General features: G+C 47.0%; 1 protein-coding gene across 1 annotated transcript in view; it reads left to right on the plus strand.

Annotated features, from left to right (window-relative positions):
* RYR1 (ryanodine receptor 1) overlaps window positions 1–17,096 on the plus strand; it is a 165,376-nt gene that overhangs the window by 114,348 nt on the left and 33,932 nt on the right. The window contains exons 81-85 of the mRNA XM_017887349.1: window positions 3,701–3,805; window positions 3,904–4,032; window positions 4,143–4,247; window positions 7,147–7,228; window positions 9,876–10,063. Coding sequence (XP_017742838.1) covers window positions 3,701–3,805; window positions 3,904–4,032; window positions 4,143–4,247; window positions 7,147–7,228; window positions 9,876–10,063 — 609 coding nt within the window. The remainder of the gene's footprint in view (window positions 1–3,700; window positions 3,806–3,903; window positions 4,033–4,142; window positions 4,248–7,146; window positions 7,229–9,875; window positions 10,064–17,096) is intronic.

The raw sequence follows: 17,096 nt of genomic DNA on the forward strand, positions 1-17,096 counted from the left end.
AAAAAAAAAAAAAAAAAAAAAAAAAAAAAAAAAAAAAAAACTCTCTGGAATTTCTGGAATCTAGCCACTTTGCTTCCGCTTCATCTCCTCTGGCCAGTCCAATTCCCCAAAAGCAACCTGCCAAAAACCAATTTGGCCAAAAATCAATTTGCTCAAATGGACAATTTGTCACACGCTATTTTCCCACAGGCAGTCTGCAGTGGCTGCCAAAGTTCAATACACGTGGTGGATTTCTGTACTTTAAGTCCAGAAAAGACCTAAAGGAAAAAACTGCCTGGCATTTTAAAATAAATCTATTAGAATCATTTGTTTATTTTGCTTATAAAACCTTTGCAGAGGAAAGATCTGTATGAAGGCCGACAGATTCTTTCCTATCTTAAGCAAGAGTTTTGTTTTGTTGTGGTTCAGCCAATTTAACAAGATTGAAGATGACAGCAAATTAATTACACAACATCAATGATGAGAAATACAGTCTCATGCTGCAAACCTAGTTTACAACTTTACAGAACAGTCAAAATTCTGCACAAAAAACATTCTACCCAATGCCATTTCCTATAACAAACATGTACAGTCTCAAGATTGTGGTTATAACCTTTAGCAGATGATTAGGAAACCACAGACTACCCGGAAATTAACTTTCATGACAAGAATTGGAGCAATTAGTAATCTAACTTCCATAGAACCATAGAACCTTCACCCACTTGGTTAGTGCTCTGTAAGGTAACAGATTTGTAAATATCTTTAATCTTCATTCTTTTTCTTTCAACAAAGGATAAAGCATGATCCCTTTGTCTCAAATTTTCAAAACTCTTGTGTCCACAACCAGTTTTCAAGGTTTATTAAATACCTTTGTGCCATGGGACTAAGATTTTCTTTCTCCTTTTTTTTTTTTTTTTTTTTTGTTTTGTTTTGTTTTTTTTGCAGAGTCTCACTCTGTCGCCCAGACTGGAGTGCAGTGGTGTGATCACAGCTCACTACAACCTCTGCCTCCCGGGCTCAAGTGATCTACCCCTCAGCCTCCTGAGTATCCGGGACTACAGGCATGCATCACCATGTCTGGCTAAGTTTTTTATTTTTTACAGAGACGAGATCTCACTATGTTGCCCAGGGGATCTCAAACTCCTGGATTCAAGCAGTCCTCCTGCCTTGGCCTCCTAAAATGCTGGGATTACAGGTGTGAGCCACCACACCCAGCTGGGACTAAGATTTTCATTCTTTAATTTTAACTAAGATGGAATCAGTCTTTGGGTTTAAAATAAATTTTATTCCTCGGGAATATGAAGTTTTGAAAATTAGAATGTTGTTATGAGAGGAATTGCTGTCTCCCAACAAATTTGCAACCCAGTACTCTGCCTAAATTCGTGGCCCAATCAAATAGATACTTGAAAGAACTTTCAAATCTCAGACCCCTTGCATGTCTTGAGGAGTCAGTGCTATTCAAAGCAGACAAAAGGTTTGTTTTTCACTTATTTGCACATGTCTGTAACAGGTGTTTTCAGTCGGCAGAATTTTTTTTTTTAACAGGAGCTGTGTATCTTTTATTTTTGCATATAGTCCAATTTAAATTAACACAGTTTAATTTAACAATTTAAATTAAGACAAATAAAGGAGTTAGAAAGCAGGGTTGATAGGAAAACCTGTACCTTTGCTTACAAAAGTTTGAATATTTGAGGAGGCTTTGTCTATATCATGAAACTAGGCAAAATGGGCCTTCTGTCGAGCCAACGTGATAGAGCAATTGTGAACTGACTCTAAAAAAGTTAGGAGGAAAGAAAAACGGGGGGCAAAAATACTTTCAGGGGCTGTGAAAACCTCCCCGTGCAACATGATGTTGCTATAAACGTTTACAAGGACTTGGCTCGGCACTGTGGCTCATGCCTGTAATCCCAGCACTTTAGGAGGCTGAGGCAAGAGGATCACTTGAGCCCAGGAGTTCAAGACCAGCCTGGACAACATAGGGAGACCCTGTCTCTACAAAAAAAAAAAAAAAAAAAAAAAAAACATATACTACAGTATAATAAACCTCCAATCATATACTACAGTATAATAAACCTCCAACTACCCGTCACTCAGCTTTTACAGTTTGCTGCCATAGAACGATGTTTTTTAAATAGTGGGAACCACCCCATCAGACAGACGTTCGTGAATCAGTTTCACGCAGAGGTTCTCATCGTAATTGTACACTGGCATGCCTGGGGAGCTTTAAAAGAGACTGAAGCCCAGATTTTGCCTCTAGAGATTCTAATTTAATTGATCTGGGGTTGGGCCTGAGCCCTGGGATTTTTAAAAGCCTCCTGGTTGTTCTGATATGCAGCCAAGGTTGAGAGGATGAGAACCACACATTTCTTCTTTTGTAGTTAACTAGAGCGGTACAGGACAGAAAAGAACAGAATGCATGGCACAGAGTAAGGCAATGCAAAACTTCTGTTTTGGGAATAGGTGAATATAATTTCAGATTGAACATATGTTATCAGGTCTCAATGTAATAAGGATTTCCTTGACCGGGTGTGGTGGCTCACGCCTGTAATCCCAGCACTTTGGGAGTCCAAGGCGGGTGGATCACAAGGTCAGGAGTTGGAGACCAGCCTTGCCAATATGGTGAAACACTGTCTCAACTAAAAATACTAAAAAATTAGCCGAGCGTGGTGGCACATGCCTGTAATCCCAGCTACTCAGGAGGCTGAGGCAGAAGAATTGCTTGAACCCGGGAGGCAGAGGTTGCAGTGAGCCTGGATCACGCCACTGCACTCCAGCTCAGGCAACAAGAGTGAAACTCCATCTCAAAAAATAAATACAAAAAATAAAATAAAAATATTATTGAGGGTTTACTATGTGTCAAATGTGGTGGTGGGTCATTTATTCATTCAGTTTTTTCCAACAAATATGTATTTTGAGCACCAACTATGTAGCAGGGAGAAATAGAGATTCAGTCCCTCATTAGTTTCCAAACAATTTTTTATCAAATTCCTACTATGTGCTGGGGATATTCATGCATTTATCCAACAAATATTTATTGCGCACCTGCTAAAGGCCAGGGAACATAAGGATTGGTCACTTGTTCATTTATTCAACATACTTTGAGTGTATAATACATGCTCACAAGATTAAGATTGTCACATATTCTTTGATACAACAAATTTGTTGCATTCTTACTATGTGTCATGCAGTATTCTAGGCTCTGGGGATACAGTAGTAAAAGAAAACAGTCCCTGGCCTTGTGGGGATTTTTTTTTTTTTTTTTTTTTGACAAGGTCTCCCTCCGTTGCCCAGGTTGGAGTACTGTGGCATGATCATAGCTCACTGCAGCCTTGACCTCCTGGGTTCAAGTGATCCTCCCACCTCAGCCTCCCGGGTAGCTGGAACTATAGGTGTGAGCCACCATGTCCAGCCAATTTTCAAATTTTTTGTTGAGACCAGCCCAGGCTGGTCTCGAACTCCTGGCCTCAAGCATCCCTCCCACCTCAACCTCCCATAGTGCTGGGATTACAGGCATGAGCCACCCGGCCAGTATTTTTAGATAAATGAATAAATGATCATCTTTCTTTCTCTGACACATAGTAAATACTTCATAGTTATTAAATAAATTGATAATGATATGCCTTCTGGCATACCACAGGCACTCAACACATGAGTATTGCATAAATGAATAAATGACCCACTGTTCATCTCCCCTAGCACATGGGAGGTGCTGGATAAATGACTTTTCATCTCACCAGATTTCCAGAACTACCTACGGACACAGACAGGGAACACGACCACTATTAACATCATCATCTGCACGGTGGACTACCTCCTGCGGCTGCAGGTGAGGACGTGAGACGGCTCATATGTGACTTGGGTCGGGGGCTGCAGGGCCGTGGTCGGCTCCAGCACCCCCTCACACCCTGCCCGCCCCCTCCTCAGGAATCCATCAGCGACTTCTACTGGTACTACTCCGGCAAGGATGTCATTGAAGAGCAGGGCAAGAGGAACTTCTCCAAAGCCATGTCGGTGGCTAAGCAGGTGTTCAACAGCCTCACTGAGTACATCCAGGTAGGGCGCTCCCCCTGGGGCGGGAGTGGGAAGGGAGGGGATCCCGCATCGCGATCCCTGATCCCTTCCCGGGGATTCCCTTCCCGCTCACACGGTCCTCTGCCTCCCAGGGCCCCTGCACCGGGAACCAGCAGAGCCTGGCCCACAGCCGCCTATGGGACGCAGTGGTGGGATTCCTGCACGTGTTCGCCCACATGATGATGAAGCTCGCTCAGGTTCGAGCCCCTGCGGTCTCCATCCACCTGCTTCTGGGCGTCCCCCAAGTGGTCCATTTCCAAGTCTTGCCCCACTGGTCAGTTTGTCACCCAAGTGCTCCCGGCATGTTCCAGACTGGTACCCTCTCAGTGGCCAAATCCATCCTCTTTCTGGATTGGCTCCCTGCATGACCCTGCCTCCTCCTGTGCCCCGCCCCACAAATCAGCTGGTTTTCCATCCACGCTTCCATTGATCTGACGTGTTGGCCCCGCCCCAATGGCCAGAGCTCCTCTATGACTGGTTGCTGTTTTTCTCTCCGATGAGGTCATCTCAGATGTAGACAGTCCTTGGGCTAGGATGGGGCTGGCTTCTAGATTCGAGCCTGGGGCTGAGGAAGTGTTTTGCTTCTTTATCTTGCTTGCGGCAGATGACACCCATATCAGGCATTCATGATGTAAGGTCCCTGTTGAGCACCATCTCCCGTCTCCATAATCCTTGTGTTCCTCTTTCCCTCACCCCTTTGCAGCCTTGCCAATGTCTCATGAACACTTAATCCATTTGCTCTGCCTCTGTCTGGTAACCGTATTCAAGGCTGCCATATACCGTTCCACAGGTTGTTCACTGCACAAAGGCACAACCTCTGAGGGCATCCACATCCTACACATCAGTGTATTTTTACAGTACTTTAGTTTTCCATCAGATGGCAGTACAGTATCCAGCATATTATAACTTCCCCACAGGAAGTGTTTTAGAGGGCGCCTTTTTTTCTAATTTGCCCAAAGATGCCCCAGGGGCTGGTGGAAACCCTAACTGGTTGTCATCTGACTTTTGAAAAGGAGTTAAACTTAGTATGCAATTCCTCCGTGTCACAGCAGCTGAAATTGTGCTGTTGGTATCATCCTAAAATTCTAGAGAATATTGGTATCATCGTGTAGAATTCCAAATCCTGCAGGACTAATTCATCCCCCACCATCTAGTCTAGGTTGCAAAAGCTAGAAATCCAATGCAAAGTGGTGGCTTAAGAAAAATAAAAATAATTTATCAGTTCATATCACAGATCCAGGGCTTAGAGTGATGTCAGCAGAACTGTCCCCTCTTTGACTGCATTTGGAAGCAGGCTGTCTCCCTGGGCTGGAGAAAATGATGCCTTAGGCTCCTATCCACCCTACTCTTAACAGCGCCAGAGGGAAGAGAGCTCCTCCTTCCTGAGTGCTCCAAGAAAAAAAAAAAAAAAAACCCTGAGATTCTCTCTGACTGGCCTATTGGGTCACATGTCCATCCCTGAACCAATCATCATAGCCTTGGGAAAGAAAGCTCTGATTGGTCAGGCCTGGTCATATACCCACCCATAAAACCAGGAGGTTAGGGTTAGTCCCATATACTCTGACTGTGGGATGGGGGACACCGCAGGCAAAAATTGAGGGATTGTTACGAGAGGAGAGGGACTGAATCATGGGTAGGCACAAAGCACAGGCACCCACCCACTGTAGGGTCTTGAGGTTAGGAGTGTCAGGACTTGGCCGGGCGCGGTGGCTCAAGCCTGTAATCCCAGCACTTTGGGAGGCCGAGACGGGCGGATCACGAGGTCAGGAGATCGAGACCATCCTGGCTAACACGGTGAAACCCCGTCTCTACTAAAAAAATACAAAAAACTAGCCAGGCGAGGTGGCGGGCGCCTGTAGTCCTAGCTACTGCGGAGGCTGAGGCAGGAGAATGGCGTGAACCCGGGAGGCGGAGCTTGCAGTGAGCTGAGATCCGGCCACTGCACTCCAGTTCGGGCGACAGAGCAAGACTCCGTCTCAAAAAAAAAAAAAAAAAAAAAAAAAAGGAGTGTCAGGACCTTAGACCCAGAATGCAGAGCTTTGGAACTGTGGAAATATATTAGGATTGGAATCAATAACTCGTAGAACTAGCATGGGAGCAAAGGACCCTTACCTCTCATTTATCTGGTATCGTCCACTCCCCTCTCCATTTTATTTGGTGGAACCATATGAAATTATCACTTTGGACCTGGCACGGTGGCTCATGCCTGTAATCCCAGCACTCTGGGAGGCCAAGGTGGATGGATCACCTGAGGTCAGGAGTTTGAGACCAGCCTCACCAACACGGAGAAATCCCGTCTCTGTTAAAAATAAAATATTAGCTGGGCGTGGTGGCGCATGCCTGTAATCCCAGCTACTTGGGAGGCTGAGGCAGGGGAATCGCTTGAACCTGGGAGGTGGAGGTTGCAGTAAGCCAAGATCGTGCCATTGCATTCCAGCCTAGGTAACAAGAGCAACACTCTGTCTCAAAAAGAAATGACCACTTTGTGAGTCAAAAGTGATCACATATTGGCAATTTTATGTGACTCATCCTAACATAAGTAGGGGCCATGAGGCAAAACTTTGTGTTGGAGGTTTCTATGGACCCTACACCGTGGCCCCATGTTCCCCGCAGACGGCTTACCAGAAAGCACATGGCTGTCTCCGCAGCCTTCCTCCTGAACCCAGAGTCCCACTCTTGCCATCACACATTATATTCAACATACATCTGTCAAGCCCACCATAGGCCAGGCACAGTGCTGGGCTCACATGCCTTCCTAGACCTGGGTCTCTGTCGCCAGTGTTCGTCTCTGTCTGTCTCTGTCTGCCCCAAATGTCTGCCCCGCAAGCCTCCCAGTCCTCCTTGTCTGCCAGCCTTCCCACTACCATCACCTATTGGGCCCTTCCCCCAAGTTCCAACCCCACCCCCACAATCTTGTCTCTCTGCCCCTTCCCCTGCTTCCGAGGAACATGTCTGGACTCGGGTCCCCTCGGAGGTAAGAGGGGAGAAAACAGGGGTTTAGATCCAGCTGGGTAGGTGCGGAGGGGAGAAGCAACAGAGGTGGGGGAGGTGTCTGCAGAGACCAGCCCTCACTGAGCTGGGATGCGGGGTCTCCAGGACTCAAGCCAGATCGAGCTGCTGAAGGAGCTGCTGGATCTGCAGAAAGACATGGTGGTGATGCTGCTGTCGTTACTAGAAGGTAAACACCCAGGAGTGAGGGGGAGGGGACGGTAAAGAGGTTCAGAGAAGCCTGAGAATGGCCCTCAGAGACCCAGGAGACCCTAACTCTCAACCCCATCAGACATCACGTCAGGATCCATGGGTTGGTGAAGAAGCCATAATAGGCCAGATGCGGCGCCTCACGCCTGTAATCCCAGCACTTTAGGAGGCCTGGGCTGGTGGATCACTTGAAGTCAGGAGTTTGAGACCAGCCGGGCCAACATGGTGAAAACCCGTCTCTCAGGCCGGGCGCGGTGGCTCAAGCCTGTAATCCCAGCACTTTGGGAGGCCGAGACGGGCAGATCACGAGGTCAGGAGATTGAGACCGTCCTGGCTAACGCGGTGAAACCCCGTCTCTACTAAAAAAAAAAAAAAAACCACACACACACACACAAAACTAGCCGGGCGAGGTGGCGGGTGCCTGTAGTCCCAGCTACTCGGGAGGCGGAGGCAGGAGAATGGCGTAAACCCGGGAGGCGGAGCTTGCAGTGAGCTGAGATCCGGCCACTGCACTGCAGCCTGGGCGACAGAGCGAGACTCCGTCTCAAAAAAAAAAAAAGAAAACCCTTCTCTACTAAAAATACAAAAATTAGCTGGGCGTGGTGGCATGTGCCTGTAATCCCAGCTACTCAGGAGGCTGAGGCAGGAGAATCGCTTGAACCCGGGAGGCGGAGCTTGCAGTGAGCCATTGCACTACAGCCTGGGCGACAAAAGCAAAACTCCGGTTCAAAAAAGAAAAAAATCAGAAGGTTCCCTTTAAACATCAAGATTTCCAGCTTTTCTTGGAAAACTGTAAGCTTCAGTGACCCTGGGTCCACAATCTTACATGGCAAAAATTAGCTGGATTAGATGAAATAACTTAATTATATCAATGTTAGATCTCTAGATGCTCATGATAGCATGGTGATTATATTAAACAATGTCCTTGTCTTTTAGAACATAGACACTGAAATGTTTAAGAGTAAAAGGACCTGATATCTGCAGCTTACTCTCAAATTATTCAGAAATAAAACATACGGAGAGAAAGAGAATTATAAAACAAATGCGATGCAGGGTGCAGCACGTGCCTGTAATCCCAGCACAAGGGTCGCTTGAGCCCAGCAGTTTAAGACCAGCCTGGGCAATGTGGTGAGACCCTGTCTCTACAAAAAATACAAAAATTAGCCTAGTATGGTGGTGTGTGCCTGTAGACTCAGCTACTTGGGAGGCTGAGGTGGGAGGGTCACCAGAGCCCGGGAGGTCCAGGCTGCAGTGAGCTGTGATCGCAACATTGCACTCCAGCCTGGGTGACAGAGCAAGACCCTGTCTCAAAGAAACAAAACCCAAAAACAAACCAAATGTGGCAAAAGATAAACAATTGATTAATGTGGATATATGAGGATCCCTTACACTATTCTTGCAGCTTTTATATAAATGTGAAATTACATTTAAATTTTTTTTTTTTTTTTTTTGAGACGGAGTCTCGCTCTGTTGCCCAGGCTGGAGTGCAATGGCGTGAACTTGGCTCATTGCACCCTCCGCTTCCAGGTTTCAAACGATTCTCCTGCCTCAGCCTCCTCTTGAGTAGCTGGGATTACAGACACACGCCACCACATCCAGCTAATTTTTGTATTTTTAGTAGAGGCAGCGTTTCACCATGTTGGTCAGGCTGGTCTCGAACTCCTGACCTCGTGATTAACCTGCCTCAGCCTCCCAAAGTGCTGGGATTACAGGCGTGAGCCACCGCACCCAGCCTACATTAAAATTTTAAAAATACAAAAATAAACTGGAGTCAAGCTTCAGCTGCTGCCTTTAGAGGGAATGTGGGATCTCAGTTTGCCAATCTCCACCTCTCCTTGCTGCTTACCATTGGCTGGCCTCAGTCTTCTGTGGACCTGCCTGACTGTGTGGACTCGTGGAAGCTTTAGCTGTGTAAGCCCTCAGGTCATGCAGCTCTCAGTTCAAATCCATTCTCCTCGCTTTACTGGCTATGTAACTTCAAGTGTATGAGTTTCTCTATGTCTCAGTTTCTTCCTCTGTAAAAACAGAGAGTCACTCACTTCCCTTTTTGTGTGATTGTGCCAGGGTAGCATTTGGCACCTACCTTTAGCATACATCATCATTATCTTTTTTTTTTTTTTTTTTTTTTTTGAGACAGAGTCTCACTCCATCACCCAGGCTGGAGTGCAGTGGCACGATCTCAGCTCTGCAACCTCCGCCTCCCAGGTTCAAGCAATTCTCGTCTCAGCCTCCCAAGTAGCTGGAATTACAAGCACATGCCACCACGCCCAGCTAATTTTGTACTTTTAGTAGAGACAGGGTTTCACCATGTTGGCCAGGCAGTTCTCAAACTCCTGGCCTCAAGTGATCCACCCACCTTGGTCTCCCAGAGTGCTGGGATTACAGGCGTGAGCCACCGCGCCCGACCTGACATCATTACCTTTACTGGGAGAGGTGGGCAAAGGCGGGATCAGCCAGGTTGGCACAGGAGGCTGACGCGGGTCAGGAAGGGACCCGTGGAGGGGAGGCTGCAGCTGGCCAGGGACCCTCCAGCAGCGTGGTGGCTCCTGGGCTGGAAAGAGAGGCAAGCCTCGTGGGGTCCCGGAAGGGAATGTCCGCCGGCCACACTGACCTGGGGCTGCCTGCAGGGAACGTGGTAAACGGCACGATCGCCCGGCAGATGGTGGACATGCTCGTGGAATCCTCTTCCAATGTGGAGATGATCCTCAAGTTCTTCGACATGTTCCTGAAACTCAAGGACATTGTGGGCTCTGAAGCCTTCCAGGACTACGTAACGGATCCCCGTGGCCTCATCTCCAAGAAGGACTTCCAGAAGGTGGGTGCGGCACATCGTGTGGGCCCAGGGCTTGGATGGGGTTGCCAAGGGCCAGCCATGCCCTTCTGGCTGCCTGCTTCAGGAAGAGACATCTCTGCAAGCCTCATTTTCCTTATTTGTAAAATGAGGATAAAATAGTCCTTGGGTTATAGGTGTTCTGTTCTGTTCTGTTTTGTTTTGTTTTGTTTTGTTTTGTTTTGTTTTGTTTTGGATGGAGTCTCGCTCAGTCGCCCAGGCTGGAGTTCAGTGGCGCGATCTTGGCTCACTGCAAGCTCCGCCTCCCGGGTTCTCACCATTCTCCTGCCTCAGCCTCCAGAGTAGCTGGGACTACAGGCACCCGCCACGACGCCCAGCTAATTTTTTGTATTTTTAGTAGAGACGGGGTTTCACTGTGTTAGCCAGGATGGTCTCGATCTCCTGATCTCATGATCCGCCCGCCTCAGTCTCCCAAAGTATTGGGATTACAGGCGTGAGGGACCGCGCCCGCCGTATTCTGTTTTATTTTATTTTAGAGACAGGGTCTTTCTCTGTTGCCCAGGCTGGAGTGCAGTGGCATGATCATAGCTCACTGCAGCCTTGACCTCCTGGGCTTAGGCAATACTCCTGCCTCAGCCTCCTGAGTAGTTGGGACTACAGATGTGTGACATCACGCCTGGCTGATTTTTAAGTTTATTTTTTGTAGAGATGATGTGGTCTCACTACATTGCCCAGGCTTCTCTTGAACTCTTGGGCTCCAACAATTCTCCTACCTCCACCTCCCAAAGTGCTGGGATTATAGGCATGAGCCAACTCACTCAGCAACTTGGGTTGTTTTGAGGATCAAATGCATTAACACAAATGAGAAGCATTATTACTGTTATCTTTATTAATAGTCATAACATTATCATTATTGTGAATAGGCATCAGTTATTCCATCGATAAACATTCGCTGGCTTCCTTCTCTATGTGGGGCCTGTGGTGACTCTATCAACCCATCAATGACCAAGATAGACACAGCCCGTGCTTCCATGGGTTTATAGTCTAATGGGGGAGGCAGTCACTAACTAGACCATTCCAGGTCTAAATAATGAGGCTGCTAGGAGGAAAGTGCTGGAACATCCTTATTCAGGAACCCACTCATACTCCTCTAACCACCTCTCCCATCCTAACTCTCCATCTTTTGTTAACATAGCCCTGGGCAAGTCACTCTCTTCTCTGAGCCTCAGTTTCCTCCTCTGTAAAATGGGTATAGGATAATCACATTAACCACTAACTATTGGCAGAGTGCGGTGGTTCATGCCTATAATCCCAGCAATTTGGGAGGCCCAGGTGGGAGGATCGCTTGAGCCCAAGAGTTTGAGATCAGCCTGGGCAACATAGTGAAACCCTGTATCTATAAAAATAAAAATAAAACAACTATTAACTATTGTGAGGATGGGCAGTGTGGGCAGTACCTGGAATATGGTGAGTGCTCAAGAGATGTTAGCTACTATTACTACTCCCAGATCTTTGCTGTTACCATTTTGTTAACTTTTTATTTTGAAATAACTTCAAGTTTATAGAGAAGTTGCAAGAACAGCACATAGAATTGCTGAATACCCTTCACCCATGTTGCCCAAATGTTTTCTATTTACTCCATCATGATTTCTCTTTCTTTTCTTTTCTTTTTTTTTCTGAGATGGAGTTTTGCTCTTGTTGCCCAGGCTGGAGTGCAGTGGTGCGATCTCGGCTCAGTGCAACCTCCGCCTCCTGGGTTCAAGCGATTCTCCTGCCTCAGCCTCCTGAGCAGCTGGGATTACAGGCATGCACCACCATGCCCAGCTAAATTTTTGTTTGTTTGTTTGTTGTATTTTTAGTAGAGACGGGATTTCACCATGTTGGCCAGGCTGGTCTTGAACTCCTGGCCTCAAGTGATCTGCCTGCCTCGGCCTCCCAAAGTGCTGGGATTAGAAGCACAAGCCACCTCACCTGACCGATTTCCCTTTACTTTCAAACACTTCAGTGTGTATCTCCTGAGAACAAATTCATTCTCCTGCCTAACAACAGGACAGTTATGCTAATCAGGAAATTAACATTGGCACAATGCTGCTATCTAATCCCAGACCTTATTCAGTTTCCCTTGTTGAAGAAATTTCTTTTGTCAATGTCTTTTCTTTGCCAAACCAGAACCAGGGATTGCATTGAGGTACTGAGGTATTCTGTTTTCCTCCTTCAGTCTGGAACTGTGCCTGGGTGTGTCTTTATCTTTCCTGCTGTGTTTGAAGAACACAGGCGAGCTGTTTTGTAAAATGTCGTTCGGTGTGGGTTTGTGTGAGTTTTCATCATTATTAGACTAGGGTTATGCATCTTTTGCAGGAATATTAGAGAAGTGATGTGTCCTCAGTGTAATGTATTAGGAGGCACATGTAGTTTCATCCCGTTACTCTTTATTTACTTATTTATTTGTTTTTAGAGTCAGAGTCTTTCTCTATTGCCCAGGCTGGAGTGCAGTCCAACAATTCTAGCTCACTGCAGCCTTGACCGCCTGGGCTCAGGCCATCCTCCTGCCCCAGCCACCTAAAGTGCTGGGATTACAGGTGTGAGTCACTGCACCTGGCCAATGTCTCTTCCCATTACTGTTGTTAACTTGGAAGGCTTGGTTAACTCGGTGTTCACCAGGGGCTCCACGATGAAGTAACTGTTATTCCCTTTGGAATCAATAAGTGTCTTGTGAGGACATACTTTGAGGCTATGTAAATATTCTGCTCACTGCAGGCAGGGTCAGCATCCATTGATGATTCTTGCCTGAAACAATTATTCCTCTAGTAGCTGACAAATGTTGGTTTTCTCATTTCACCGTATGCTTTACCATTATTAGGCACCATTTCAATGTAAGAAAGAGTATTTCCTTCTTGTCCATTTCATTTGCTCATTCATCCATTCATTTACATCAGTGTGGGTTCATGGCTTTTTTTTTTTTTTTTTTTTTTTTTTTTTTGAGACGGAGTTTTGCTCTTGTTGCCCAGGCTGGAGTGCAATGGTGTGATCTCGGCTCATCACAACTTCCACCTCCTGGGTTCAAGCAATTCTCCTGTCTCAGCCTCCCAAGTCTCTGGGATTACACCCACCACCACGCCTGACTAATTTTGTATTTTTAGTGGAGACAGGGTTTCACCACATTGGTCAGGCTGGTCTCGAACCCCCAACCTCAAGTGATGGTCAGGCTGGTTTCGAACTCCCAACCTGAAGTGATCCACCCGCCTCAGCCTCCCAAAGTGCTGGGATTACAGGCATGAGCCACTGCACCTGGCCCATGGCTTCTTATTCTATGGGTTGCAACTGTGACTGGCCATCTGCACTTAGGTAAGCTCAGGGTTCCCTGAGTTAAAATCAAAGCTCCCCATGCCTTCCAGTTGTTCCCCAAGAGCCTCCCTGTGTCTCTCTGCTTCTCAGCCACGCCTTGCAAGAGTCATCTGCCCTTGATCCTCCGTTCTCACCTCCCACTCCTTCCCTGATTCGGGGCTTGCCGGCTTCCGTCCCCGTCAGGCTCCTGAAACTCCTCTGACCAAGATCATCAGGGACCTCTTTACCTCAGACTCTCCCCTCTGGCTTGTCGTCTTGGCAGCCTTTGTCACAGCCAGCCTTTTCCTTTCCCTCCCCAACCCTGAGGGGCAATGCCTGCTTCCCTGACCCTGAGCCTCACATCCCTGGGACTCTGCCTCCCAGACAACCCCTCGTAGCCTCTTACCCGTCGCTGTGCCTGAGCCCTCCACCTTCATGAAGAGCTCATAGTTACCATATTCTCACTCTGTGCCGTGCGTATCAGTGAATTCGCTCATTCAGTCCTTACGGCAACCCTACATGGTAAGGACTGCTTTTTTGTTTTGTTTTGCTTCTTTGAGACAGGGTCTTGCTCTGTCAGTCAGGCTGGAGTGCAGTGGCGTGACCACAACTCACTGTAGCCTGGGCCTCCTAGGCTCAGGTGATCCTCCTACCTTAGCCTCCCAAGTAACTGGGACTCCAGGTGTGCACCACCACACCCAGATAATTTTTTTGGTTGTTTATTTATTTATTTATTTTAGAGATGGGGTTTCACATGTTGCCCTAGCTGGTCTTGAACTCCAGGACTGAAGCAATCAGCCTACCTCAGGCTTCCAAAGTGCTGGGATTACCAGCATAAGCTACCGTGCCCGGCAGGACAGCTTTTTTTTTTTTTTTTTTTTTCCTGAGACAGAGTCTCACTCTGTTGCCAGGCTAGAGTATAGTGGTGTGATCTTGGCTCACTGCAAACTCCGCCTCCCAGGTTCAAGCGATTCTCCTGCCGCAGCCTCTTGAGTTGCTGGACTACAGGCGCCTGCCACCACGCCCAACTAATTTTTGTATTTTTAGTAGAGACGGGGTTTCCGTGTTGGCCAAGGTGGTCTCGATCTCTTGACCTCATGATCCGCCTGCCTCAGCCTCCCAAAGTGCTGGGATTACAGGCGTGAGCCACCGCGCCCGGCCACCAGGACTGCTTTTTATTCCCATTTTATGGATGCGGAAACTGAGGCACAGGGAGATAAACAGACATGCTTAAGGTCACCCAGCTAATAAGTGACAAGGCTGGGGTTAGACCTCAGGTGGTCTGGCTCCAGAGTACACTGCCTCCAGATTCATCTGTTAATCTGGTCTAATCGATAGTCAGTGAGCACTTCTTGGGAGCTGGGCCCTGGTTGGGGGTCTCAGCCCTACTCTCGAGCCTGGCAGGTTTAGGGAGAGAGTCTGGGGTGACTACAAGAAAAGCCAAAAGCACTTGCAGGAGCTAAAATACACATGATTCATAATTGAAAATGAGTAATGATCTCTCTTGACTGGGGCNAGTCTCACTCTGTTGCCAGGCTAGAGTATAGTGGTGTGATCTTGGCTCACTGCAAACTCCGCCTCCCAGGTTCAAGCGATTCTCCTGCCGCAGCCTCTTGAGTTGCTGGACTACAGGCGCCTGCCACCACGCCCAACTAATTTTGTATTTTAGTAGAGACGGGGTTTCCGTGTTGGCCAAGGTGGTCTCGATCTCTTGACCTCATGATCCGCCTGCCTCAGCCTCCCAAAGTGCTGGGATTACAGGCGTGAGCCACCGCGCCCGGCCACCAGGACTGCTTTTATTCCCATTTTATGGATGCGGAAACTGAGGCACAGGGAGATAAACAGACATGCTTAAGGTCACCCAGCTAATAAGTGACAAGGCTGGGGTTAGACCTCAGGTGGTCTGGCTCCAGAGTACACTGCCTCCAGATTCATCTGTTAATCTGGTCTAATCGATAGTCAGTGAGCACTTCTTGGGAGCTGGGCCCTGGTTGGGGTCTCAGCCCTACTCTCGAGCCTGGCAGGTTTAGGGAGAGAGTCTGGGGTGACTACAAGAAAAGCCAAAAGCACTTGCAGGAGCTAAAATACACATGATTCATAATTGAAAATGAGTAATGATCTCTCTTGACTGGGGCTGCACAGATCACAGGGTTTAATGTCAGGTACCTGACATTTTACAGCTCAACATCTGTTACACAAAGTTATAATCTGCAACTGGTAAAAGTGTATTCATTTTATTTTTTGAATATATAATACTCACGATTTTAAAAAATCAAAATATAGGCTGGGCACAGTGGCTCACACCTGTAATCTCAACATTTTGGGAGGCCGAGGCAGGCAGATCACTTGAGGTTAGGAGTTCAAGACCAGCCTGGGCAACATGGCAAACCCCCGTCATCTCTAGTAAAAATACAGAAATTAGCCAAGCATGGTGGCAGGTGCCTGTAATCCCAGCTACTCAGGAGGCTAAGGCAGGAGAATCCCTGGAGCCTGGGAGACAGAGATTGCAGTGAGCTGAGATCGTGCCACTGCATTCCAGCCTGGGCGGCAGAGTGTGATTACATCTCAAAAAAAAAAAAAAAAATCAAAATATAGCCAGGTGCTGTGGCTCACACTGGTAATTCCAGCACTTTAGGAGGCCAAGGCAGGAGAATCGCTTGAGGCCAGGAGTTTGAGACCAGCCTGAACAATATAGCAAGACCCCATTGCCAAAAAAAGAAAAAAAAAAAAATTCAAAAAATTAGTTGGATGTGGAGGTGTGCACCTGTAGTCCCAGCTCCTCTGGAGGCTGACTGAGCTGGGAGGATCCTTTGAGCCCAGAAGGTCAAGGCTGCAGTGTGCCATGACTGTGCCACTGCATTCCAGCCTGGGCAACAGAGCACAAGACTTTGTCTCAAAAAAAAGATATCAAAATATAGCAAGGCGTGAATTGAGAATTCTCACTCCTACTCTTTTCCAATACATTCTTCCCCATATCTACCATGGTAAGCCCTTTCGTTAGTTTCTTTTGCATCCTTCCATCATTTTTTCAATGAAAATACAAACAGATATTCTTGTTTTTCTCATTTTGTACATAATAGGTATAATATCACTGGTCTGTATTATTTAACAACATATTCTGAAGATATAGGAAGCTTCCTCATTCTTTTTTACAGGTGTTCAATATTCCACACTGTATGTATATTATGGTTAATTTGCTATTCCTTGTTGATAGACAGTGGCTTTATTTCCTATGTTTTGCTATACAACCCATGTTGCGGTCAGGGCTGTCATGGATAGTTGCACACATTGTGCACTGCAACAAGGGTGTCATTTATACCACAGGCATTCTACATTTGTACATGTATTACTGCAGAGTTCTAGCAGATGGAGGGAAATGTGCTGAGGAAGGCTGTATTTGGGCCTAGAGTAATGCTGGCTTTAACACTTACTCTTGTTACATTTTGAGAGGCTGAGGCAGATGGATCACCCGAGGTCAGGAGTTTGAAACCAGCCTGGCCAACACAGTGAAACCCTATCTCTACTACAAATACAAAAAAATTAGCTGGTCATGGTGGCATGCACCTGTAATCTGAGCTGCTTGGGAGGCTGAGGCAGGAGAATCACTTGAACCTGTGAGGTAGAGGTTGCAGTGAGCTGAGATCGTGCCATTGCACTCCATCCTGGACAAAAAAAGTGAAAGTCCATCTCAAAAAACAAGCAAACAAAAACAATTACTCTTGTTATACAACAT

The sequence above is a fragment of the Rhinopithecus bieti genome, unplaced genomic scaffold, assembly GCF_001698545.2.
Source record: "Rhinopithecus bieti isolate Rb0 unplaced genomic scaffold, ASM169854v2 scaffold_15776, whole genome shotgun sequence".
NCBI lineage: Eukaryota > Metazoa > Chordata > Mammalia > Primates > Cercopithecidae > Rhinopithecus > Rhinopithecus bieti.